General features: G+C 29.2%; 5 protein-coding genes across 10 annotated transcripts; 4 read left to right on the forward strand and 1 right to left on the reverse strand.

The window, feature by feature from the left end:
- Window positions 1-1619: 1619 nt before the first annotated feature.
- Window positions 1620-2694, forward strand: LOC117241962 (leucine-rich repeat-containing protein 9-like). The gene is made up of 5 exons (XM_033508270.1): window positions 1620-1864; window positions 1922-2118; window positions 2180-2320; window positions 2419-2553; window positions 2656-2694. The coding sequence occupies exons 1-5, from the start codon at window positions 1840-1842 to the stop codon at window positions 2692-2694; spliced, it is 537 nt and encodes a 178-aa protein (XP_033364161.1). The 5' UTR covers window positions 1620-1839.
- Window positions 2695-3340: 646 nt separating this feature from the next.
- LOC117241955 lies at window positions 3341-4020 on the forward strand. The gene is made up of 3 exons (XM_033508263.1): window positions 3341-3453; window positions 3532-3733; window positions 3819-4020. The coding sequence occupies exons 1-3, from the start codon at window positions 3341-3343 to the stop codon at window positions 3984-3986; spliced, it is 483 nt and encodes a 160-aa protein (XP_033364154.1). The 3' UTR covers window positions 3987-4020.
- A 77-nt stretch (window positions 4021-4097) lies between these two features.
- On the forward strand, window positions 4098-6674 carry LOC117241953 (leucine-rich repeat-containing protein 9-like). The gene is made up of 2 exons (XM_033508261.1): window positions 4098-4197; window positions 4291-6674. The coding sequence occupies exons 1-2, from the start codon at window positions 4135-4137 to the stop codon at window positions 5431-5433; spliced, it is 1206 nt and encodes a 401-aa protein (XP_033364152.1). The 5' UTR covers window positions 4098-4134; the 3' UTR covers window positions 5434-6674.
- Window positions 6675-6804: 130 nt separating this feature from the next.
- LOC117241952 (anillin) lies at window positions 6805-15803 on the forward strand. Of its 6 annotated transcripts, XM_033508260.1 has the most exons (24): window positions 6805-6939; window positions 7031-7161; window positions 7241-7627; window positions 7723-8048; window positions 8122-8335; window positions 8411-8538; window positions 8625-8730; window positions 10591-10708; window positions 11014-11189; window positions 11258-11452; window positions 11757-12225; window positions 12320-12600; window positions 12683-12785; window positions 12864-13099; window positions 13178-13285; window positions 13375-13577; window positions 13654-13786; window positions 13886-14138; window positions 14223-14384; window positions 14469-14725; window positions 14804-14974; window positions 15052-15274; window positions 15349-15493; window positions 15559-15803. In XM_033508260.1, exons 1-24 carry the CDS (start codon window positions 6894-6896, stop codon window positions 15668-15670), a joined length of 4683 nt encoding a protein of 1560 aa, XP_033364151.1. In that variant the 5' UTR covers window positions 6805-6893; the 3' UTR covers window positions 15671-15803. The 6 variants fall into 6 exon arrangements, with proteins under 6 accessions (XP_033364151.1, XP_033364145.1, XP_033364146.1 ...); XM_033508254.1 differs by lacking the exons at window positions 6805-6939; window positions 7031-7161; window positions 7241-7627; ... (2 more) ...; window positions 8411-8538; window positions 8625-8730 and adding exons at window positions 9021-9223; window positions 9845-9899; window positions 10270-10396 and having other exon boundaries at window positions 10523-10708; window positions 11688-12225; XM_033508255.1 differs by lacking the exons at window positions 6805-6939; window positions 7031-7161; window positions 7241-7627; ... (2 more) ...; window positions 8411-8538; window positions 8625-8730 and adding exons at window positions 9021-9223; window positions 9845-9899; window positions 10270-10396 and having other exon boundaries at window positions 10523-10708.
- Window positions 15804-16657: 854 nt separating this feature from the next.
- Window positions 16658-19219, reverse strand: LOC117241954 (flexible cuticle protein 12-like). Its single transcript, XM_033508262.1, has 3 exons — window positions 19079-19219; window positions 17927-18174; window positions 16658-17516 (listed from the first exon to the last, which is right to left on the reverse strand). Exons 1-3 carry the CDS (start codon window positions 19085-19087, stop codon window positions 17456-17458), a joined length of 318 nt encoding a protein of 105 aa, XP_033364153.1. The 5' UTR covers window positions 19088-19219; the 3' UTR covers window positions 16658-17455.
- Between the last annotated feature and the right edge of the window lie 6179 nt (window positions 19220-25398).

The following is a 25398-nucleotide window of genomic DNA, read 5'->3' on the forward strand; positions in this document are numbered from 1 at the left end:
TTTTTAGAGAGATTTTATTCTTACTATTCTACACCATACTCTATTTAAAATTCTAAAATTAAATTGTACGTATTAAAGATTTTTAAGACCTCGTGCCCTTCTTTTCGTTATACCACTTAGGGTAATGCTGAGGATGCCTTAGATCAATTGTATGTAATGTACTACAGAATTCGAATTGGATGTATGAGCTGTTAGATGACTGGCTATCGTCGCATAATCTTTGGCAACTACTTACAAGGTTTATGACAGGGTATTTGTTATTGAAACATAAAAAATGTAAAAGATATAAAAATCCATTGAATCATTAATAAGTCAGCTAAATTCTACCTCCCATAAATAGCTATTTCTGATATCATAGACTTAGCCTAGCGGTAAATTTTTACTTCTGGCAATTCGGGGAATCTCATATTTAGACTATGGGCTTTTATGCGCACAAGTACAAGAATTCAAATATTTAAAATATCCAAAGTAGAATACTCGGTGCAGCATTTAGTAGATGAAACAAATTCCTGTTAGATTTTATTCTTTTAGTTCTGTCTTTAAGAATATAAATTTGCATAAGTATCCATAGTCTATCACTATTTTTTTGTTGTAAGATATTGCTGGGACTCTGACCTAACCAAACTTGACTCGATCTAATCGTAAGATATCAATGATTTCGAATCTTTGCACATTTTTATGTTTTATTCCTATAAGATATTTACATGTATTTATAATAATTATAAATCGAATGACAGTCATAACATTAGAAAAACCTATTACAATCGAATTACAAGTTCCTATCTCCAACATGCTTTAAAGTAGTTTACTATAGAACAATATTATTTATACTTGGGAAAAAATAATATATTTATGACCCAATGGCTTTGAGGTATTATATTAATGATAATGTATATAAATCTCATCGTTGATTATCTATCAAATATAAAATATTGATATTGATAGGAAACGCTTAAATGTATTGCTTAGGCATTTTGAACTTATTTATTGACTTTGTTTTCTTAACTTTAAAATCTCCAAAAAATGATCACATTTAAATGCCTAAGTTTTACAGAGTAATCATAATCACGTCACATTTATGATTGTATAATAAATAAGAATAGAAGAATTGACTTTGTTTTATATGCTATATTTAGTTCCTAGATTAAAGATATACTATCTCAGTAAATGATAATTAAATTGTAATTAATATGGAACGATACACATTTTGTAATTTTTACGTGTTGAATGTATTCAAAATGTTCTATGTATATATTTATATGATTTCGTAATCATTTTTGTCTATATTGACAGTAGCAACTACGTAATACAAGTATTAAATAAAACGAAAAAAAATTGAAATCATAACGTGAAACGTAAATAATTGTGCTAGCTATTAATATTTATTTCCGATTTTTGTTTAACCTTTATAGATATTTCCATTTAGAAGTTACAACTATCGTATAAAAATAATTTTATTTTACATCTTATCGATAATATTATAAGGATCCATAATAAATTATTATAATATTTAAATATCCTGGCAATTTTTATTGAATGTTAACAAGCTTTTCATATAACTATTTACAAATTGATGCATACTTATAAATAGTTACAAATCTTACAATTAATAGTGCAAAATATTTTTGATACATATAGAGTTAAATTGCAATGGAAAGTGTATTAAAATATGAAAAAAATTCCATAATAATGTATTATTCAAGTATTGATTACTAATTAATTTTAATTGCTATTAGCTTGACCATTTGTTTAAAGAAAATTATTGGCTATATTTAAATTGGAAAAGATGAAATTCGAAACAATTGCTATTAGAAATAAATATTAATCGTAAATGTGATAATGGATAATTTTATGGATAACAAAGGTAATAAAAACGCTTTGAAAGCACTGAATTATTTTTAATAAATAAATCTATTTATAGACAAGAGGAAGAAAGGTAATAATAAACGTGAATTATGTTTATTTTATTCTAAAATTATATCGTTTGAAAAATTATTGTTTACAAAGCAAAATATTCGGACATTAATAATAATCGGTCAACGAGATATTGGCTCTTTCAATGCTGTTTCACAATTGATGGAATTGCAGGAATTATGGATCGTCGAATGTGGTATCAAGGTAATAACGTAAATCGAATGTAATCAATAAAGTATTAGAAATTAAAGTTTGTTTTAATTAGGACGTACCACGATTCAAAGAAAATTGTTTATTAAAGAAGCTTTATCTATATTCCAACGAAATACGTTGCATACCAAATTTAGAAGCTTGTTCTCATTTAAACATTTTGTACTTATCAGGAAACAATATACACAAACTTGAGGTACAACTTCCTTTATTGTTTTTCAAATAAAGACTTTTATTTCTTAAATTATGTATTTGTTGAAAAATTATTTTACAATACATGTTGCATTCATGTAGAATTTGGATACATTAACATGGTTACAAGAACTTAATTTAGCTAACAATAAATTGGAAAGAATAAATAAAATGTCTTGGAGAAAGTCTGAACTATGTAATTTAAATCTAGCGGGAAATCCTTTATGCTTTATAAGGGTATGTAAAATATTTGAATAAACTATATTTGTATGATAATATCCTTTTTCAATTACAAGGACATAAGATATCTATCACAATTGAGAAAATTAAATTCATTAGTATTTGCGGATTCATTATATGGAGATTGCCCTTTGGTAACCTTTTGCAACTATCGTATATATGCTATTCATTATCTTCCACATATTAAAAAATTAGATCATTACAAAATATGTGAAAAAGAAAGATGTTGGATTAATTACTTTTTCAAGTATGTACATTATTTTATATCGGCATCATAAAATATTTTTGAACGGGATTGAAAAAATTACGTTTCACTTCTAGAAAGCAAATGACATATTATAATGTATTATTTCATAAACAATTAAACATACATTTGCGTTTATTGAAAGATAAATATAAGGAATACAAAAAGGAAATACTTTATTTTAAAAACCAACTATATGCAATTGAAATTGAAAAGGTATTTAATACTCTAGTATAATTAATTTTTATATATAGAGTAATAATGTTATTATTATTATTAACTATTTTCTATTTGTTATGTAGAATAATCAAAATTATTTTAAGATTGAAGCTTACGATGAAGCACAAAATATAATGCTACAAATGAAATTAAATAAAAAGCAACTCAAAGAAATGGAAGAAAAATTAATCTTGCAATCTAAAGTACAATACCTATTTTAAAATTCTTTCTTTTTTTAATTATTTAAAATAAATTACTTGTGGTAATTAAGTGGTAATGTTATTTATATGCTAGATTTTGCAACAGCAATTGCTAATTAATATGAATTATTGTGGAAATATAAATTTTGTTGAATACAATATTGATTCAGAAAATACAGTTATTCAGTTATGTAAACAATTCTTGCAAGCATCATTGTGTTCAGTTATGAAAGAGTATGTAAAGTATGCTCCCAACTGTACTAGTAGAAATACTCATACAATAAAGCTTTTATAATAACTCTTTTATTACAGGGGCATAGGTATAATAGATTTAAGATTACATAAAGTAACAAAAGTAAGCAATAAAGAAATTGATCTATTAAATACTTGCAAAAATAAAAATTTGCAATTAGATGAATGCAGCAGCATGATTTTAAAAATTTTAGCTTCGCCTGGGGTAACAGATATTCAAAAATGGCCCTTTAACTATTTTCAAACTGATTTACTGATTAAAGTATTTATATATTTTCTGTCTTAAGAAATAAGATCTTATTCCACTAAAAAATAAATTGGGAAGTAAAAGATATTTTAATTAATAGGAAGAAATAATAGTAACTAATTGCTTGGCAGCAGCAGACTGTGACTGGTTAAATAAAGTTTTTTCAACAAAGAAAAATACGAATATCCTAAGCTTCTATAATATTTGTGAAAAACAACGTGTTTGTGTACTTATACAAACGCCAATTTTCAACTCTATTGAAAAGTAATAACAAAAATGCCAATTTTAATGTATTTCATATAAAAAGCATAATATTTTTATATAGAATAGATAATGTTCATGACTGCTTACATACAAAACATACAAATCATGAGAATAATTCAAATGAGATTTGTCAATTATTTAAGTTGACCAAGATGAACATAAAAAATCCTATGTTTGTAATAGAATATGAATATATATTACATGAATCAACAAAGGTAATCATTTTTATTATTTTAATTTAACCTTAATGTAATTTATATGGCATATATAGAACATTTAGAAGGAAAAATTTACAAACTGTTTCACAGGAAGAAGAATATGAAAATTGCAGAATTGCATGTACCATAGATGATACAATGTTTATATGTTTATCCAATTCCAATATTAGACGATGTATTAGCAATTATGGAAAAGTAGAAATATATAATCTTGTAAAAATATCTGTTTCTAGACAAAATATAAATTCAGTTGACATAGATTTAGACTTGCCTAACTTAAGAGAATTTGATATTTCTTATAATCGATTGGATGAATTTCCAAATTCAAAATTTATAAAAAATGTGGAAATATTAAATATAAGCTTTAATAACATAAAATTATTACATGTTGAGGAAACCTTACTTTCACTAAAAGAACTGGATATATCATGGAACTTATTAATGTATTGTCTTCAATGTATTAGTATTTTTATAACTTATATACCCAACATGTGTAAGCTGAAGATACATGAAAATCATTTCAATGATATTACTGATCCTCAATTAGTAGAATACTTATTACATACATATTTATCAAAATTACAATTTGTTAATAATTGTAATTGTAAAAATCTTAATTTATCCCAAAATTATTTTCCATGTGCTTTTAATATGTGTGAACTAAATAATAAATGGCATAAAAAATTAGTTTATTTGAAATATAATACATTGAAAAATATGGAAGAGATAAAATTACTGGAGAAGAAAAATATAGAAAAAGCAAGATATATTCATATATCACAAAATCTTATTGCAGCATCAAACGTCTTGAAAGGATTAAAGCATGTACAAGAGCTTTGTGCTACTTGTTGTTTGTTGCCCATATTTTCTTTTGCAAAACCTTTAAAGTATCTGATTAAATTGAATCTTGGAAGTAACTTTATTTCAATTTTGGACGATTTCACTCAAGAAAATTTTCCAATGTTAAAATACCTAGATTTGACTAATAATCTAATAACAAATTTGGAATCAATGGGATCATTCCATACATTACAAGAATTTTACTGTGGAAATAATGAAATAAGAAACATAGCACAAATAGACAATGTTAAAACTTGGCAAACATTACATGTTATAGATTTTTGTAATAATCCAATAAGTACAGATACATTATATAAAAAATTTATTATATTTCACTTGAGTAACATTGAAGTAAGTAAAACCTTTAGTTTTTCTGGATACATAAATATTTAAATATCATGCGTATACTTATGCTTTCTACAATTTTGCTAATAGTATATTTCTGGAGAATATATAAGAAACTCTGATATTTCTGAAGCAAGATATATATTTGGCAATAAATTTGATAAACATGTATTAAATAGAATATATGAAGCAGATTACCTAACAAATATAACACAACTGAGTCTAATTGACTGTTCTTTGTCAAAAGTATGTTATTTATAGGAGTATAAAAAAATTATATCTATATCTATAACATATTGAATTTTTATTAGGTGGATCTTTCTGCAGAAATTTTACCACAGTTAGAAAGTTTGGATCTAAGTAAAAATCAAATAACTTATTTATGTGGTCTCCATTCCTTTAAGTATTTGCATACATTATGTTTAAGTTACAATTGCCTGGAAGCATTTAATGGAAATGATTGTGACAAAAATAATTGTATATTTCCAAAACTATACACTTTATTTTTAGATCATAATTGCATTAAGACAGTAATAAATATTAGTAAAGAACAATTACCCGTGATTAAACATCTATTTTTAAATAATAATTACCTTCAAAGTACCAATGGTAATATTTTATATCATTAAACTAATTAATATATACTTTGTATTTTAATAACATTACTTATTGTAAATATATATTAAATATTCAGAAATAACTTATTGTTCTACTTTGGAATCTCTAACTTTGGATTATAATGCAATTGAATTATTAAATGTAGAAGATTTTATCGAAAATGATAATCTAGAGTTTCTATCTGTTGAGAATAATAAAATAAAATCCTTGAAATTTACAAAATCATTAAAAAAATTAAAAAAACTTTATGTTGCTCATAATTGTTTAACAGTAAGTATAAATAAATCATCATAAATGTTGAACTTAATAATGAAAAATATATTTCAGGATGAAGTTGAAATACAATATTTATTATTACTGAAAAATTTAGAAGAAATAACATTTGAAGGGAATCCTTTATATAATGAAATAAACAAAAATAAAATAATTGCTCAAGACTTCAGAATTCAAGATGCAAAAATTGAGGAAATTTAATTTAAGAACATTGAAGTTTAGAAAGTTTGCCATTTATATTTTTCATTCATTAAAAATATCAGTATTTCACACAATAAAGATGATTTCATTAATTCAGAATAATTTTTGATAACCCTAAAGTAAGCAAATATAACGTTTATATACATATGTATAATAAAATAACTACATATTCTGACAATCAATACTATTTGTACTTACTAATGAACATGAATAAAGTTTTACAAATGAACATAAATTTGTATTTTGCATTGTAATATACTTTTTACATTTATGTTTATATTAGAACCGTAAATGTACATTGTGGTATACATAGTTTGTGAAAAAAATCAGCCGGAATGTAAGTTACAAGATAGCAAGTGATTGAATCATGACTATAGAATCTAACCTTAGTTACAAATCATTCAAAACAAAAATAAATGGAGCTAGAGACAGTACTCCGAAAATATGCAACAGTGAATAAATGTAAGTATCAATCGAAACTGATGTTTAATACATTTCTTGCAACATATTCATTGCTATTGTTATACATAAAATATGCGAAATATTTTTGTAGTAGAAATAAAATCGGAAGAAAATGAACAAAAGGAAGATGAATACTTTCAAAAGATATACGAACAATGGAAGGGCGCCAAAGCTAAAGACAAAGATTTAACTTATAAAGTGATTCCCAAATTCTATTTTAAGGTAATTTATATGAATAATTTATAAGAAAAAATATAAAATACAAAAAAAATTCTTTTATACGTTTTATTGTATGTTTTAGCTACCTAAAGAAGACGAAATTTTGCCACAAAAATTACGGGAAGAAACGCGAGCATTATTTTTGCAAAGACGTTCCAGACAATTGTTAGATAACAACGAGCTTAAAGCATTGTGGGTGTTATTAGATAAACATCATAGTCCACCTTTATCAGGAGAAGAGCAATTAATTAATTATGAAGATTTTAAGAAAGTTGGTAAATTAGCTGGGACAAAATGTAGTCCGTATTTTACTGCAGTTGTATTTGCGAAATTACAACAAGGTGATCCTCATGGTAGAATTAGTATAATGGCATTGTTTAACTATGTTATGAGGAAGGTTTGGTTACATCAAACAAGAATTGGTCTTTCATTGTATGATGTTACTGGCCAAGGGTATCTTAGAGAATCAGTAAGTCTCATTAGTATACTTATTTCAATTAAAGCAATATAAACTGCAATTGTAATTAACATTTAAACCCAATTTATATTATTTGTTTTTTATAGGATTTAGAGAACTATATTTTAGAATTAATTCCAACATTACCTCAGCTTGAAGGACTTGAAAAATCATTTCATTCATTTTATGTTTGTACAGCAGTGAGGAAATTTTTATTTTTTCTCGATCCTCTCAGAACTGGTAGAGTCAGAATACAGGATATTCTAGCATGTAGTTTTCTCGATGATCTCTTAGAATTAAGAGATGAAGATTTACCTAAAGACTTGCAAGAAGCAAATTGGTTTTCAGCTCCATCAGCTCTTAAAGTTTATGGGCAATATTTAAATCTTGATAGAGATCATAATGGGATGCTCAACAAAGAAGAACTTGCAGGGTAATTTAAATGAAATGATAATAAGAAGTTATGTTTTATGATCATGATAACTTCACAAAATTCTTTTCCACAGGTATGGTACAGGAACATTAACTGGGGTATTTTTGGAAAGAGTATTTCAAGAATGCTTAACATATGAAGGAGAAATGGATTATAAAACATACCTAGACTTTGTTTTAGCGTTAGAAAATCGGCACGAGCCTCAAAGCTTACATTATCTGTTTAGAATTCTTGATATTAATAACCGTGGTTATTTGGATACTTTCTGCCTTAATTATTTTTTCCGCGTTTGTATATTTATACTTCACATAGAATTTTGTGTTTTCTAATACACATTTTTAACAATTAAATATGTTTTCCAGGCTATACAAGAACAAATGACAATGCATGGTCAAGAACCAGTAAGTTTTGAGGATGTTAAAGATGAAATATTCGATATGGTAAAACCAGCAGATCCATGTAAAATTACATTACAGGATTTATTGTCCTGGTAAGTAACTGCTCAGCCAGTCTATGATCAGGGCTTTAAGGCAAAACGAAATATTTATAATCTATTCTATAATTAATACTTTTTAGTGGACAAGGCGATACAATGGTCAGTATTTTGATAGAATTCCATGGTTTTTGGGCATATGAAAATCGTGAAGCCATGGCAGCTGATACCGGAGATGAATCATCTCATGTTTAAAAGATAAAACTTCATAAAATAGAACACATTCCTATCTTCACAGATTAAATATATCTACAATCATGAATAATATTTCAGAGAAGAAGAAAATAGTTATTTTCCTAACTCTATATTACAATATAAACTTTAAGAATATATATAAAACTATTTAAATACATTAAACGGAGTATTATCTGTAACAATTTTAATAAAAATATTTTGTTATAAAGTGCTATTTGCTTTATTCATTTAGTATTAATTTCTAATATTCAAGAAAGATGAATTTTATATACAAGATTATATTTTTTAAATTTAAAAAGATGTTTGTGACGACAAACGTCCTTTTATTCCATCGACCAATGGAAACGTTTCATTTCAAATTGCCCTATGCTAACGTATGTTACTCTTCTTTAGGCGCAAGTAATGACGTTTACAGGTTTGCAGTTGCTCCAATCCACAGCCATAGTAAAACAGTGCTCCAATCCTGCGCAGATCTTCGGTTGGTCAGGTCAGTCCTATGACGCTTCTTGCTACATTTGAACTGTGCAAAAGTCTTTCCATATATTGTGTTAGTTCCGTTGCGTGAAAATATTGCTATTAAAACGATAAACATTTAACGTGAATTTTCATTGTTTGTAATACAATTAATATCATTAAAAAACGATAGAAGGTAAGACCTGTCAGTTTTAAGCATTCGCATGCGCTTCATTACTATGGCGGTTATCTTTAAATTCAACGGTTTAAGTACGGTCATATAAACGATCTGGATACTCCCTAGGGGAAAGTGTCCGCGGATTAAATCCAAAAATCAATATGGTGACAACACTGGGAGTCATCCTGCGCATGTGTGACACGAATATGTATAACATATGTAGGATGTAACTAGGGAACTACTAGAAAATGCTCCTGATATTGTCCTCATATTGGTCTTTTTTGGCTTCACTCGGCGGGCGTCCTCATCGTGCTCTTGTCTATGCTTTCAATATAGGAGTGTCCAAACCTGTTTGTATGATCGTGATTGGAAGTGATTCCCGTACGTACGGAATAAAGGGTGTATTCTCTTTCTTTTGATAATTTGTCAGCATTAAATATATATTATATTTATTTATAAATATGATTTTAATTACAGAGCATTACGATTAAGTACAGCAATTAATATAATGGATATAGACCCTTTCACTCAGGTATGACACTTTCATTTGATTGTAATGCGTAATTGCAGCAGTAGGAGGTGTTTATGGAATTTAAAAAAAATACCTCTGTTTGATAATTCAAATACTATTTTCGTCAATTGAAATTTTTATCAATATTATTTGTATATCAATATAATAACCTTTTTCTAATATTTTATTTATATATGTATATTTGTCAATTTTTGTTTATATTGTTATTTGTTAATTTTTGTTTCTTTTTTTAAATAACTTTACAAACATTTTTGAATACATCTTATAATTCTAATAAAAGTTATAATATTAATATTAAGAAGTAAATGAATAATACTGATTTATCTTTGTCAATATTTTGTAATAAAGGTAAATTGATTTCATTATACAGCGTATGTTGGAGCGGGCTAGATCAAGGAGAGAAAAATTAGATACTCAACTATCAAACGCAGGACATGATGTAAAGAAAAGACGGAGTCCTTTGAAAGATACAAATACTATTTTAGTTCAGGCTACAGGTACCAATATTTGATATATTATTCTCTTTATATATAACAATAGATAATATTTATTTACATTTACAATAAAATAAAATGCTGATAAATAGTTCTTTTATAACATTTTTTAATATCAAAAATTTTAAGTTACTAAGAGTAAGACTCCAACCAAGTCTCCTGCCAAAATATCAACAGAGAACACATCTCCAGCAAAGTCTTCACGAAAATCTATATCTAAAACTGAAAGTAATCAGCATATAAATAAAGAGAATAGAGACATTGGACTTTGCAATGTGAAGTCGAAGTTACAAAGACTTGGTAAACTATATTCTGGTAAGTCACATTGTATACACCCACACAGAACTCGGTTTAAACTGGTTTCTAACACTACTTTATTTTGATATTCACCTACATATGTATACTTATCTCACTCCATATGATTTGTGTATGAATGGTAAACGCAATTGTTTTGTTAAAGAGTTGTTCTAATTTTATTTTATATTTAATTAATTTTATTCTATCAATATACTGTTATTATAAATAGTTATATGTTAGTATTAGTTTGTTGAGCTATTATTGTATTTTTGTAGAATTTATAAAATATCATATCACATAATATATTCTCTCTTTTTTGACAGATGACAGTAGTGGAGAACTGAGTTCTCCCATTCATAGAACAGAAGAAAAATTTAATGCAGAGGAAGAAGAAGTTGTTGAACAGAAACCATCCAAACGAGGAGCCAGACTTGATAGATTAGCAGCTCTTGCTTCAACAATTAATAACTGGGAAGATGATCTTTCACATCCAACTTTGGTAAATAAATTATCCATATTAATTTATATATTTTAGACAACTAATAGTTTAATGTGAATCATTTATAGGTCAAACCAGTAAATAACAAAGTAGAAAGAATACAAGCAAAACTAAATGAGCAAGTAAGATCTATATCAGAACCACAACCAAGCACAAGCGGGTATAGCAAGACAAATAGAAATAGCAAAGATAGTAATTATAAGAAAGAAGAATCTTACTGTACAAAACAGTTGAAGTGGGATAAAACTATATTGGACACATTAGTAAGTAATTTCTGTTAATAATAAGCAAATTTTACTATCTAATAGGTAGTTCGCTTCTTGTATATGCCTAAAGCTTTCTGAAAGTTTTCTGTGAATCAATGTATACACTCTAAAAAAGTGCTATTTATAACTTGTACCTTTCTTACTTTTTCTTATATATAACAATTGTATTGGGAATAAAGGTGGAAATTTATTGCAAGTAGTTGAATCTGTTAGATTAAAATACTATTTACAGGAGGCTCAAGGCTTTAGTCGTACACAAAGCGATACTCGCCTTGTATATGACTATAAGTCTTGTTCTCAGGGAAAAGATGTGGCTCCTTCGAGTTCGTCACCTAAACGACTTCAACAAAATCAAGAAGCTGTTACAACAAATTGTGGTGAAAAATATTACAAAAAAGAAATTTCATCAAAACATACTGATAATAAAAATTCTAATACTCCAGAGAAACCATCAAGAAATGCAACACCAAATACAAATGGTAATCGAGTAACGCCTAGATTTGGTTATAGTAGCTCTCCTAAGAGTCCTGCTCAATCTAGTCCAGGTTCAGTATTGAGCAAAGCTTCGTTATTTGAATCTAAAACCACAGAAACTAAGACGAGAGATCCTACTCAAATGACTCTTTCTGAGAGGATGGCAATTTTTGAGAAAAATAAAGGAGAAGCTCCATTATTACCCAAGGCACCTCTTGCTATGTCTATACCACCAAAAAAGTTACAAGAAAAAGATAAGAGTAATTCATCGACAGTGCATCCAAATAATAATGGAGGTAGATATTAAAGAGTAATTATACAAAAATATAGATCATCGTAATTCAGCAATAATAAATTAATTTTATCATATATGTGATGACTTTGTTACAGCAAAGGTACCTAAAGCTGATATACCCAATAATACTGTTAATGTTCAGCGAGAAAGATTTGAACAAGGCTTAAATACACAAGAGCTAGAAAATAATATTTTACATAACACTTATCTGGAACGACAACGTGAATTAGATATGCTACGTTCCCGTTTTAACAGAAACAAAAAAATGGCACAAGCAGTTACTGGTTCATACATAAGAACAAGTGAAAGTAGTGAGGGAAAATCAAATTCACCTAAAAATTCTCCAGTTTGTCCAGTAAAACCAACACCTGCACCTGTAAGTAGATATTTATTTTTACATTGTTTCTAAATGTATTTTTAGCGAAAAGCAATGAATATGTTTGGCACTATTTTTGCAGGATTATGGTATACCACCTCCTCCACCACCTCCTCCACAATCGCATCTTTCTAATGAGAAGTCAATTTTAAATCAAAATAAAAATTCACCGAGTAAAAGACAAGGTATAAATTATTTATATAAATGTTATATATTTTTGATATATTTATTTGTAGTTCATTTTAATTTCTCCTATTTCAAAGTTATAGGAACTCCATCAAAAGCAACACAACAAGCAAAAGTAACGTCTGATATTAAACGCATTCGAGTTGCTCCACCTAAACCTGGACATCTTTATCCTAATCTTTCCGAAATTGAAAGTGCTGCAGAATCAGGAACGGATACAGAATATACTGTTAACAGTACAGAAGCAGAGACTGCTACTTTAGATGAGAAAAGTGGTACAGAAACGAGTACAGAGGCTGAATACTATGTGGAGGTAGGATACTAATTAAAATATGAATATAGTAATAGGAAATTTTATGTGATTTGTATAATTGTTATACATTTAATATAGGGTAATGAAAGTGAGATTGAAAGTGAAGAAGAAAGTGGAGATATGAATACTAGTCTTGGTAGAAGTATTTTACGTGCTGTAAATGAGCAATCTTTCTTAAATAAAAAGGTATATATAGATATTTCAAATTAATACTTGTAATACATGGTAAAATTGTATATATTTATTATTGTAATATTTTAATGACACAATTACAGAGATCAATTGACCCAGATCCAGATAGTACAACTTCTGATATTTCAGTGTTGAATGAAATGGATGAGTATTTAGATGAATGCTTCCCACAACAGGAAGGATATGATGGCTGCTCTTATACAGAGGAGGGACCAACTCCTCCTAAAGTAAACAAGGGAGGTAAAAGCCCATTAATGACTTCAACAGGTTTCAAATATAAAGAAGGGTAAGATAGAAAGACGATAACTAAATATCGGTGATTTGACGTTTCTAACAATTGAAATTATTTGTCATTTTTTAAGATCACCATATCGTTCACCTACAATAAGAGTTTCTTCAGCATCTCCTCAAAAGACAGAGCCTTACATTGTTGATGGTGACAATTGCGAGCCATTACTACGCAGTGTCAGTTTTTATAGACGACAACAATCTCAAGTAAGCTAAATGGATATAAGCAGTAATTCTTAAATTTGGAATTAAATTTTTCAAATCTTCAAACTTGAAATGTAATATTAATTATCAAAATAATATTAGACGCCAAAGACACCAGTACGGATAATATCAAGAACACAAGTATCAACTAATACTATTCCCGATGAAACACAATTTGATCCTAAACACGAAGCAATTTTAGTGGAAGAAAAAGTGAAACGATTACTAGATGAAGTATGCAAACAGCAGACAATTATTAGTCAAGCTAGTCAGGCACTGAATTTATGTACTTCTACTGTGGAGTTCAATGGTTCCATGGAACAGGTTGAAGGAGAGAGATTGTTGCTTGTTGCCAGTACAGTTCTACCCATTTTTGTACAAATATTTTCATTAATTATATATCAACTAAGTAACATAAAATACATATTTACTATTACAGCCCATAGAAGACAAGCTGCTCTAAATGAAGTTCAACGGTTAAAGGTAGAAGGTACTTTAAAACCTGTTACTCCTACACCCGAAATGCAAGAAAGTGGTTCTGTAACAGTTTCTGCTATTACTTTACCTCTCAAACGAGATTATTTTCGTAGTATGGGTACAAGTAAGTAGAATGTTCAAAGATAAAATTAAAAGCCATATTTAAATTCCACCAGAGAGATCTATTTTTAAAAATTTTTAATTCTAGGTACGTGTTATCACTTTGTTTGTTTGATGCGGTATTTAGAAGAAGTAGTGGTTACGCCTGTAGTTGTAGCAGAACCTGGTGATTCGTGTCTCCGATTTCCATCAACATTGAAACTAAATGATTTATATAATGACTTTAAAATTACTATTGAAATATACTCATTACAGACACAACCAGAGATTTTACCACATGAAATTAAGTATCATATTAATAGTGGTAGTGGAAGTAGTAATAGTAGCAGTAATTGTAATAAAAAGGTAAGTACATGCTTTTGTGTATGTATAAAAGTTTACCAAGAATATTTATATTTGATTAAGAATTTAAATATCTTGCAGTTGGTAAATAAAACCCCAAAGAAATTTTTGAAACAAGAAAGTCGATTAGTAATGCCCAGCTTGCAAAGTCCAGCTGGGCCATCTGCTGTTAGATCTCCAGCTTTTCAACTATCTGGTTACGTCATTTTTAGTTTGAAAGAAATACATCGACAACAATTCACATTGAATAAGGTAAGTACAATTAATAATTATTCATTTAATAGGAATTATTTGATGCAAATCTCAATTTTTTAATTAACGCTTTATAGGTACTGCCACAATCCCCATTAGAAGGCCGATTGCAGATGTATGTTTCATGTGAACTTTCGGTAGCAGTTGAACATAGAGGATTTCTTACAATGTTTGAAGATGTATCTGGATTCGGTGCTTGGCATCGTAGATGGTGTTTGCTCAAAGGTCCTACTTTATCATATTGGAAATATCCTGACGATGAGCGAAAAAAGGCTCCCATTGGGAGCTTAGATTTACAAAGTAATTCTTCATTATTTTAATTCATTGCGGTATATTATATGATTTAAATATATATATTCCATTGTTTTATATAGGTGTTAGTACAACAAATGTAGGATTAGTTTCTCGAGATATTTGTGCTCGTCCTAATACCTGTTTGCTTGAAACAACTAGAGCTACAGAACCTGAAGATGTTGATAGTTTAGTTATGGTTAGAAATGGTCCGACAACGACAATTAGGTAAGTGTTTTACAACTATTTTATTTGATTAATAATACAATTAATTAATCTTTACTTGTTCTTAGGCATCTCTTATCAGCCGATACAAAAGAAGATAGATTAGAATGGTGCTCAAAACTTAATAAAATACTAAATCTGATACATGCTTGGGGTGGGCCATTGACATTATCGCAATAATTTGTAAGTAAAAATATTAAAAAATCGTAGCGTGTCAAAGTGCACTTATTTATCCGTGTAGTGCGTATACACGTTTGTACGCAATATATACTTTTGTATACTAAATGACGCAATTAAATTTTGATTGAAGATAGTTTATCTATATGTATTTGCAAGCTACATATTATAAATTTGATAAATCATGACAAAAAGGTTTTTGCTAAAAATTAATAATACGAATAGTTTTTAATATTAGAAAGTTTAAAGTATAAAAACAGCACAATTTTAATCAAATCGCTATTGATAAGTAATGTAGTAAAATATTTTTCATCAAGATAAATAATCTCAAAAAATATAAGGAGTATTTTTTGTAGTAGTAAAATAATTTAAATTAATTTTGTACAAAAAGCAGTTGCAAAACAAAATATGAAAATTGGAAATTAGTTATTAAAATCTTAAAATATTATAAATTATGTATGATTTAAAATGGCTTCCTATTTCTTATAATGTGTTTTAATGAATTAATATGATCATGAAATTGAACCTGATTACAATTTTTAATCGTAGGTTTCATCTGAACCTATTGAAAATTCTAATTATGTATCTTAGTACTAGATGTGTAACGTAATTCTTATATTGTAAATAGAAAAATAATAGCGTATTAATATAGCCACTAACAAATATATAGTCAAATATGCATATATGTAAACACAAAGTACATACCATTTTGTACGTATAGCATAGTATCGCTTAAAAATTTTGTATCTGAAAAATTTTTATATTTTTTATTTTCCTATATAAATATTTTGTTTACATTTTATCATCGTTAATCATTTAAAATAAAAAATTATCGAACAATTTTTTTCACATATCCTTTATCGATCCATAGAATTGATCCCTTGTTTACGTATGTGTCAAAAAGAAAATTGTCGTAAATGAATCAGTTGACCTCGTTGCATGTACTCAACACTCTTAAAGGGAGATTGACAAAGTTATAACTCGTACATGTTAATTTGTGTATATATTTATTTGCGCAATTGGTGTTCTGTTACATACATACAGTAAGGGTACAAAAAGATTACTCATTTTCACACGAATTCTAAAGCGTGTAAATGAGCGCTTCGTCGTCGCCTCTTCCAAAATAGATCGTGAATGGAACTTCTAACGCCTCTCGTTCAAAATGTTTACCAATAGTTCCTCAGAACTATCTAAAATAACTTGTTTATACAGTGGCACGCGTTTCACAAATGCAATCAGAACATACATTGCCGTCCTAACTATTTATATCATACAAACGAACGTTTGTATGAATATTTCTTTACTTATTATACTCTTTATTTCAGAAATTAGATCATACATTATTTTAATGATTATTTTTTATCTTAACTATATGTTCTTTGTCATATTATACAATTTTTTTGTAGAATTTATAATGTTAATGATAAATTAATTTTCTCTAGAATTCACTCCTCTTTTTAAACTTTTGTCAAATTCCATTGTAACATCGAACATTCATTCGATTTCGTGCGTTCCATTCGATCGCTGTTATTGTCATCTCAAATTATAATTTTAATGTTAATAAACGTGAAAAATAAATGATAAGTACATAATGCTGAAGAAAATGAACTGATTGCTTCGAACCGACGATCAATACTTTCGAGAATGATCACGCTTGTGAACAGTGAATCGCGTGCCACGCGATTTTAAGGTACGTATACGATTACTTTAATACACTTATGCTAGCTTGTGTCGATGATCGGAAAGCCCTAGATAAGGATAGTGCGAAACTTCAGTTCTTAGGTTTTCCTATTTCGAAACGAGATTAATAGTGGGGTGGAATCCATCCTTGTCAGCGGTGTAATCAACCCTTTAATCAAATAATTATGTTCTTAATACTATATGTTTATTACTATTAGAACGTGTAATCTTTCTGATTCTAACATTTGGCGATAAATTACAAAATTACAAAACAGGAGTCTAAAATCTGTAGCTTATAACTTAGTAAGTTATTAATATCATTATTTGTTAAATTATTATGCAAGAGGATCCAGGACGCACATACGTGTCCTTAAACCATTTAAAATTAAAAACATTTGAAATCCTCTCATATTGTTTAAGACTATGTATATTGCCTTTTTTATTATTTATATAGTAAATTCATACTTTATATTCCATTATCACGTTTAATTATTACTCATAGAAATGATTAAAGTACATATCAAGTTTTATATAAGTATTTAATTATAATTAAATCCAGTACGTTTTGTGAATAGTTACCTATAAGTGTGGCCATCTGGCGCTGTGAAGGAGAAGCTACCGGTAACGTCAAGGGATTCATCGTCAGTACCTTCGTTTTTCAATTCCGCAGTTTCTTCCCTCTTTTGGCCATCGCTCTGTTCGTAACTAAAGTGATATCCACCTACTCCAATATTGTTTTGCTCCTCCTGTTTTACTATCGTGATTTCATTTGGATTCAACTGGGGCGCAGCGAGAGCTCCCACTATCGCTGTCACGAAGATGAGGATCTGTATAAATAAAGATTACTTAATGATTTAATAACATTACCTTTTAACTATTACTAATTTCTATTTTGAAAAAAAATATTCAATTTTTCTTTTATAATTGTATATTCAGAATTCTATGGAAAAAATTCATTTCTTCTAGATTTACAAATTAATCGTTCGTAATACTCCGATACGATTACCCGACATAAATACGTCGCAATTCGACAACGGTTTTACTAAATGTTATTTTTATAAAATTACGTGTCACGTTACAAAACGTGAATGTTGAAACCCAATGTACATCTCAACTCAATCTGAGGCTCATCACTACCATAGAAGACGTTTCAACGATTTTATTATGTAACCAGCATGTAATCGGTCGATTGGGCATGTTCTGTCCAGACTCAAACCCGGACTTTTTCAACGATTTCTACTACCACTCGAATTATCCAGACTATAGCAACAAATTCCGAGGAGTGTCTAACGTTTCAAGATACTACCTTATTGTGTTACGTACAACGTAATACGGATAAATTATATCAATACATGGATGATGTTACATCATATCAACGCTCACATGCGAAGAATATAATTGGAAAAAAATATATGGTTACGGTATCACAATGGAAAATGTAATCGACTTTAAGGTAAATCGGTTCCGAACTCGAAGCTTATTTTTCAAGCAAGATTCGCAACGGCCTGTTATCGTCTCGGCGAAATTACGATTAATCATCGGTGCGTGAAACATCGCCACACGCACAAATGTCACAGTCCTCTTCACTTTCACTGTTACGTAAAAAAAATTTCGGAGTCTGCGGGGCCGAAATCATCGGCTGCTCCCTATCTGTAACGAGAGAACGCGGAACGGATTCAAGCGACGCCTAACGTGTTACGATTTCTTCTTGTATCTAGATGCGCAACCCACCGTCTTCATGGCAAGAACTTTCTCGTGCGAACTGCACTTTTCTGTCCCTTCGTCCTTAAACAACGACCGATACGTGATACCAAGGATCCACGGTGCATCTGCCTTTATATAGCCGGAAAATCACGGGTGTTGCATCCCCACCTGGCATTAGACTTGTCGGAGATTCGCGGATCAGTCTCTCCCCTAACGGTGCTAAGATGCATTCGAGATGCAACGGTGCAAGTGTCTTTCCTCCGGAGAAGCGTTTCTTCGCTTTGTTAATAGGCTCTTGCGCTGTAAGAAAGTCGAATATCCCGATAGAAGTTGCAAACAAGCATAAGAAGAGTTTTACAATATTGGAGCTAAATTATTATCGAGAATTATGAGAAAAGAAAATGTTAACACAATGTAATAAGGAAAAGATAGTTTTGTTTATCCTATTTATTCAAAATGATACTCGAAGTACGTCATGACAAATGAAAAATGTATCTGATGACAAGAAACGGCGTTAGAAATTATGTCATTGTATATGAATATTAATGGAATAGTGATAACACATTGAATTGTATCTGTGCCTTCCTTTCTCTTTTTTTATTTACATTGTTTAAATAATAGATCAAGGAAACATTTGTTCACGGAATGGAAATACGTAGGCTTACTATTGATCATTATCATAGGTTACCACTGACCCACGTGGCAGAGAACATGTTAAAGACATTAGTGCTTATGAGTAGAGTTAAAGCGTAGCTTGTTCGCTTCTACGTTGTTTGGTAAGGTATTATTTGCATGTTTCACGTTTCACTGATGTCTTTGTCTATTATAGGTGTGATCTTTGCATTATATGAAAATAGTTGGTGTCGATAAAGAAAAATGACATTGTTTGATGTGGGAGGAATGATGTTGCATGATGTAAAAATTGGGGAGGAGGAGGATTTTTCTGGTAAAAGGTCTATGATAAATATATAGCTGCTGAATGTATTTTATAATCAGATAGTTGGCTTATTATATAGTGAGTTTAACTGCTGATTATACACCAAGGCTCGTTTTTGTCGTGAGCCTTCAGTTGTAAAAATTCAATGTAATTTTAATTTTTTAAATTGGTCGTCTCATTTTTTGGAAGACGCGTCATTATCGTTTGTGATAGATGTTCTTATATTTCATCCTAAGAAATTTCATTTTATAATTTTTATTTTATTTTATTTTATAATATTGTGAAATATTATTATTCCTCCAATACAGGTTTCTTTCCGCAAGGAACTTATCTTCTTCTTCTGTAAAAATATATTTTCTCTTCTAATGAAAAGAAAAGATATTATCCATAGAGCATCAGTTATTTTATTGATATAAAAATTATCTGTCTGAATAATACCATTAAGACATCATCTACCTTGTGCAATAAATTACCTGCATTTAATAATAATTTAATTTTGCAGGTATTAAATCTCCTCGATAAACGTTCGACTAGGAAATGGCAAGTTGGCGAAAGAGTATGCTAAAAGATTTTTTCACGTGTTGACATTAAAACGTATTTCTGAATGATGTGACTGTTTAACGAAATCGATTGCACGTTCATTGGGCAAGTGGTTATTCCCGGTCGAAATGGCATTTGTGCACCTGCTATCCCTGCCATTCAAATATTACAATGAAACGTATCTTTGAACTGGACTTTACTGAAGGAACTTCGTCAGCAATGTCAAGGACCTTTTGCTTCTCTGTGTAGTAAAACGATAGTTCCTGTTCACACAGAGTATATGAGTCGAGTCACGTCAAGTTCATCTATGTTTAGATTACAATAACACTTACCTTGTAAATTGAACTTTGCTAAATATAGATAATCGGGAAATTCATCTACACTTACGTCTATTAACTAGGAATTTTATAAATAGTCGAATAGTCGGATTCAAAAATTATCTTGTATTTTATCGACACAGGAACATAAAGCGTCAATTACAAGAAGATTCTTCATCGTTCAATCGCGGTGCCAGTTGACCACGTTGAGTATACGTCTTTCATTTTCCAGTATAAAAATAAAATGACGAATAAAAACCCGTCATCGTTTACTATACTATAACTTTGGATCAAGTTTCATGCTATCGATATTTATGATTCATTGACTGTTTCCTCTTTTTAATAGTTTAAATAAGTAGTCTCTTGGTTGTGACTTTTGTAATCGATAAGATAATGATTCATGATATTTTCTATCGATGTAATTTAAAGTAGTTTTCTCTCTTTAAAATGCAGAATTATTTATTGAAGAGATTCTTACACGGATCCAAGTCTCCTCTGAAGAAAATAATGAGCTGGGATGTTCATGAAATATCGGTACACAGCAAGATGTACTATTACAAGCATGATCGAAACGCGAAGAATCACAAACATGTCATCCAATAAATTTATAGTTAACAAGGAAACAATTTTTCTCACAGAACAAAATATTTAGTCCCGGAAGGGCTAATCAACGTTTCAAAAAAACCATAACAATATTACGAGAAGCTGGAGATGGTTCGTTCGTAATAGTAACTCTTTTCTTTTTCTTCCTTTTTATTCTTTTCGTTGAAGAGGAGACGTGGAACGGTCTTAACATCTAACTCACAAGATGTTAACGATTTCGTAAGCCGAATGATCCCCGGAGACTCATCGGATAGACAAAGGCGTAGAAACCGCGGCTACCTGTTGCTTTACAACCAAATGTGAAAGCCGAATCTGCGAACCAGCCAATACCTACCCCCCTAGCTCGTTTGGTCGTCGAAGTCGAAGCCTCGAGGCAACGTACACGCGGCCGTGCGTCCTTGGTAATTGTGACATTTGCTTTTCTCGGCGCGCGTACAACACCGAGAAGAGCCGAGGAAAGTTAGTGACGTAACTACCGGTGACCTTGCCATTTCAGAAGAAGATACGGAGGATGCCTCCGGCTACCGCGTCTCCAGGCGTCTTCTCTCCTTCCCTTCACTTCTTTTTCCCTTTCCTTTGCTTCCGTGGATGTTACAGTGTATCGAAAATCATACATATTATACAATTCTCTCTCTCGTCAGTTTTCGCCTCGAAAAGTAAAAATATACGTATGCCTTCATTCATAAGTCACTTTAGAAACCTTGCCAATTTTGAATAGAATGCTCGTCGAAGTAGGTTTTTTAGTAAGATTCCAAATCGAGAATATGGGAATTTATACGACTCTTTATTTCACTTTTTCTTAGGTATCTCTTCGGTTATGTAATTTTTTATATTTGCTATTGTAATGTTAACGGGCGTTGGAAGATTGAACGTAAAGGATTTCAGGCAAATGACCTATTGTCACTAATTCAGTATTCTCTTTCAGAGTTACTCGTACAAATCTTGTTTTACCTATGTTTAATTTATTGTACATTAATACTGGATTACAAATATTATAAATAAAGAGAAATTGTTTTTTCGCTAATAAAATTGATAACAAATAATTTCTATTTTATCTGAATTCTTCTCCATTAAATTTCAAAATAAACGTAGTTTTCAAGATGAAAGATTTTTGTTTGAAAACCAATTTCCAATTACATTTCAAGCGAAAAAGCTTCAATCTAATCTCAACCTTATTTGAATTATTTTATTGCTGTATTCAATCTGAATAGTTTAAATTGCATTGCATTTGACTTCTAAAATTCCAATCAATATTATGCAATTCCTCGACGATACAGATCGATTAGAATTCCTGCCAACTGTACGCGTCATCCTGAATGATTAACGTCCAATAAATTTTTTTTCTTGAACAAAATATATTTGCTTGTATTGATAATTGCATAAAAATGTTACTGGCACGTCTTTTATTCGTAATTAAAAATTTATGAAACCTGAGAAGTTGCTAACTATGTTTTCACATTTAATGATGGTTCGTGTTATTTCAAGTAGATGCCATAATAGACGGTCAAAGGGACTTCGAGGCATAATGAGAAGCATCTGAAAGTGAAATCGTTATAAGGATATTGAAATGTCAGTTTAGTCATTACTTGTACGCATTTCCGTGTAATGATCATCTATTTTTTATTAATTCTCCTTTCGAAAATATAGATTCGTTTGTATAATTTAATTTTTGCTCACAAGTATCGTCGTTGAAGATATTTTAATTTAACAACAATAAAATAAATATTAATGATTTATTAAATAACTTTCTTGTGTAATTTTTTAAATAATAATTTATCAGTACATAGTTAGGAAACTAGTAATAAAAAGTAATTAATGTTATTGTTTTAAAAATAATATGTAGTAAAATCTGCCTTTGAATTTTTATTTTTAAATTGTATGTCATCCAAAATATTAACGAAAACGAATGATTAATGGATTGAAAACGACCATATATAAACTGCGAATGTTTATGCAACTTCACGGTTTACTTAATAAAAAAATTGAACTTCAATGTTGTCAGAATTATACTTTAACAAAGTTGTTAATTTATCTTTTTCTTTCGTTTTCTTTTGGTTCAATTTTATATTTTCTATTTTTTGTAATGAATATGGAATTTTTATCCATCAAGTTTAGTGAATAGATTAACAGATATTTTTTAAAGTATGTACATATTTCAGTAAGGAGTAATTACATCTCGTTAGATAAATCTATTGTAATGTTTTCAAATGTTTTTTTAGTAGCAATTAGTAGTCAATTAATTATTATCGGTATCGATGATTTATGCCTGTGTCATCGATTTCAGGAAATATGAGAGGAGTGGGGGAACATTTATCGGAATAATAGGTGTGACTGTAAATTGCAAATCTAAGGAAATTAATATGGTAATAGGTATATAAAGCATTTAAATTAAACGGTAGTCAGCCAATAAGAATATATTTGTACATATACTTTAAACATGATTGTTCGTTTTCGATATAAAGAATGAAAAATACATGAAATAGTTGGTATATAAAGTTTCGAAACTATCGTAAGTTTGTTTCAACAAATTAAAATAAATTCAAGTCCACGATTAAAAGTCTGAATGCGTAAAACACAAATTGTGAAGTTTATCAAGCGAAGATAACGACACTACCGGAAATCACGATCCATTCTTCTTGATCTCGTTGCAATCTGTGCAATAAAACAACTTTGATTTTACGTAATCTTTAAATATTCCATTGCGTGTTACAAGAACCTGAATAAATATCTATTATGGTGAATTTCCCATCCACCTGTTAACTTTAATTTTCCGTGTGATAATCTGTAGAAATGCAAATGCGCAGACGTTGTCCAATTCATTATTGAACGTTTCTTTAATGTATTTTGTTTAACGGACAGTCATGTTGGTCAATGTGTATAATTTGAGTTGCACAAGATTTTAAAACCTAGAAAATGTTAAATGTATAAGGTATCGTAAATATCAATAATTTATGAAGCATTATTATTTTTCACTAATAAATTATATAGTAATAATACTATTACTATTAAATTTTAAAAGATATCTATATTTTTGACACACTTTAGGAGATCTGCTATTTAATAGTTTAAAAGAAATATATTGAATATCGTGATGCGTAATAAAAACAAAAAATTGGGCAATTTAATTAAGCGGAATATACTTTCGAATTAAGTTGTTCAATAATTATTTACGACAGTATCATGAATTCTTTATTTGATAAATGAGAAAATGATGCATTAAATTTTAATATTAACATTTTTAATGAATGTTTATCATTTGAGAGACGTTTACCTTTAATTAATTAATCATCGTCACTTTTTACATTAAAATTGACGAATGTTGTAATTTTCTCTATGACTGTGCATTCAAGGTCGAATAAATGTAGCCTCAGTTGAAATAGCGTAACATACGATAATTGCACTACGTCAGTAACTTATTTATTGTTAGATGCAGCTGAAAATAATAGAATTTCTTTCTACAATATTCTTATTGTCGTAATAAAACCCCTATCGAGTCCTTAATTGAAGTTATTTCTGTGCAGGATGAAAATATGAGATCCACGCTGTTGCAACTCGTTTCTATATATAATATTTAATTTGATAATTTAAGATGACGAAATACAAACATTTAGAGGAGGCACTTGACTCTTGCGTCCTTTAAAAGTTACACATTGAAAGTAGCTTCTTCGAGTAGAATGTTACTACGTTTTTATTATAATCTATCACAGCGAATACATACATTCCTTTACATCATTTCTAAGATTATATTTTCCTACTGATTAAAAATTCTGATGAAAGTCATTTTTAAGGTTTTGTAACTCTTATATCACGAGTGGCTCTCTAGCAAATAAAGTTGCATTTTTATGCAATAATAAAGGAAATAAAGACGTCAAAATAATGGAACTCGAACAATTAACGTTTCTATAAATCATTAAGATAAATAGTAACTCTTATGATTGATATCTTCGCAT

Source organism: Bombus vosnesenskii, unplaced genomic scaffold (genome assembly GCF_011952255.1).
Source record: "Bombus vosnesenskii isolate JDL3184/JDL3185 unplaced genomic scaffold, Bvos_JDL3184-5_v1.1 scf7180000016262, whole genome shotgun sequence".
NCBI classification, from domain to species: domain Eukaryota; kingdom Metazoa; phylum Arthropoda; class Insecta; order Hymenoptera; family Apidae; genus Bombus; species Bombus vosnesenskii.